Genomic DNA, 1,442 nt, shown 5'->3' with positions numbered 1-1,442 from the left:
CCGTTTCACCTTTGTCGAATTTCATAGTGGATTGCATACCAATTTGGTCTTCTCGTAAGCCTCGTACGATTTCTAGTTTATTCGAAGTCCATTTTCGTAAATTGAAACCTCCTTTTCCCAACAATTCATTGAGTTCCTGTCGCAGCTTCATGGCATCTTCCACAGTCTGAGCTCCCCCAATAAAATCGTCCATGTAAAATGATTTTCGGAGAGCCGCACTACCGGCTGGATACAATATTACTTCATCGTTGGCAAGCTGAAGTAGTGTTCGGGTAGCGAGAAAGGACGATGGACCAAGACCGTAGGTAACGGGTTACAGCTCGTATGTACAAATGGGATCACACGCATTGAATCTCCATAAAATGCGTTGAAATGGAGTGTCATTTGGATGTAGGAGTATCTGGCGGTACATTTTCTCAATGTCCGCCACCAATGCCACAGGAAATATGCGAAAGCGTAGGATAATGGATAGCAGATCATCCTGGATTACTGGTCCTACCAATAAGCCATCGTTCAGGGAATGGCCGGTGGAAGTTCTAGCGGATGCATCGAACACTACGCGGACCTTCGTGGTAGCGCTCGATTCTTTCATTACGGGATGGTGAGGGAGGAAACAACCTTTGTAATGTTGGGGTTCGGTAGGCAACACCGCCTTCATTTGGCCAAGCTCTATGTATTCTTCAATGAATTTTCGATATTCTTCTTTCAACGCTGGATCACGCTCCAATCGATTCTCCAGTAGCAAATATCTACGAAAGGCACAATTTTTGGATTCTCCTACTATTTTCTCAAAATTCGGGCGACGAGGGAGACGTACTACGTATCTTCCTGTCTCGTTTCTCATAACGGTAGCGGAGTATAACTCCTCGCATTGCTTCTCTTCCATTGAGTAATTTGGCTGGTCTGGCAGGTCTTCAATTTTCCAGAAACGTTCTAAACTATCCTCAAGTGCTACTAACGAAACGGTGGTTACAGTGCATGATGAGGTTCCATTATCGGGTCGGGTTATATCCGCTGTGCCTGAGACCAGCCAGCCGAACACACTATCTACTAGCAATGGGAGCGGTTTAGGAAGTTGAATATTTGCTGAAGTCTTGAGGCAGGAGAAGAAGTGAGCGTTTCCAATGATCATATCAATTCCAGACGACTTGTTGAAATTGGGGTCAGCGAAGATAAATTTTTGGGAAGTTTCCAATGCTCAATAGGAATATCTTGAGCCGGCAACTGGGGCATAATGTTATTCAGCACTAGGAAATCTACATTGAGTGCGAAGTTCTCTTTTCTTGAACTGATTTCTGTGAACACAGATTCTGTAGCATACTCGTTTTCTTCTCAATCGAAGTAGCCAATTCGCAAGCCATTCGCTCCGATATTATGTTGGGTTGGGAACCGCAATCGAGAAGTGCTCTGGCTAAGTGCTCATTTCCGTAGCAGTCTACGAC

At 44.8% G+C, this 1,442-nt stretch overlaps 1 protein-coding gene across 1 annotated transcript; it reads right to left on the bottom strand.

Moving 5' to 3' along the window:
- Nucleotides 1-313: 313 nt before the first annotated feature.
- LOC129773064 (uncharacterized) lies at nt 314-1,132 on the bottom strand. The gene has a single exon (XM_055776615.1). The coding sequence runs from the start codon at nt 1,130-1,132 to the stop codon at nt 314-316; it is 819 nt and encodes a 272-aa protein (XP_055632590.1).
- Nucleotides 1,133-1,442: the final 310 nt, after the last annotated feature.

Source organism: Toxorhynchites rutilus, chromosome 3 (assembly GCF_029784135.1).
Source record: "Toxorhynchites rutilus septentrionalis strain SRP chromosome 3, ASM2978413v1, whole genome shotgun sequence".
NCBI classification, from domain to species: Eukaryota; Metazoa; Arthropoda; class Insecta; order Diptera; family Culicidae; genus Toxorhynchites; species Toxorhynchites rutilus.
This window is presented reverse-complemented; position numbering and strand designations above follow the sequence as displayed.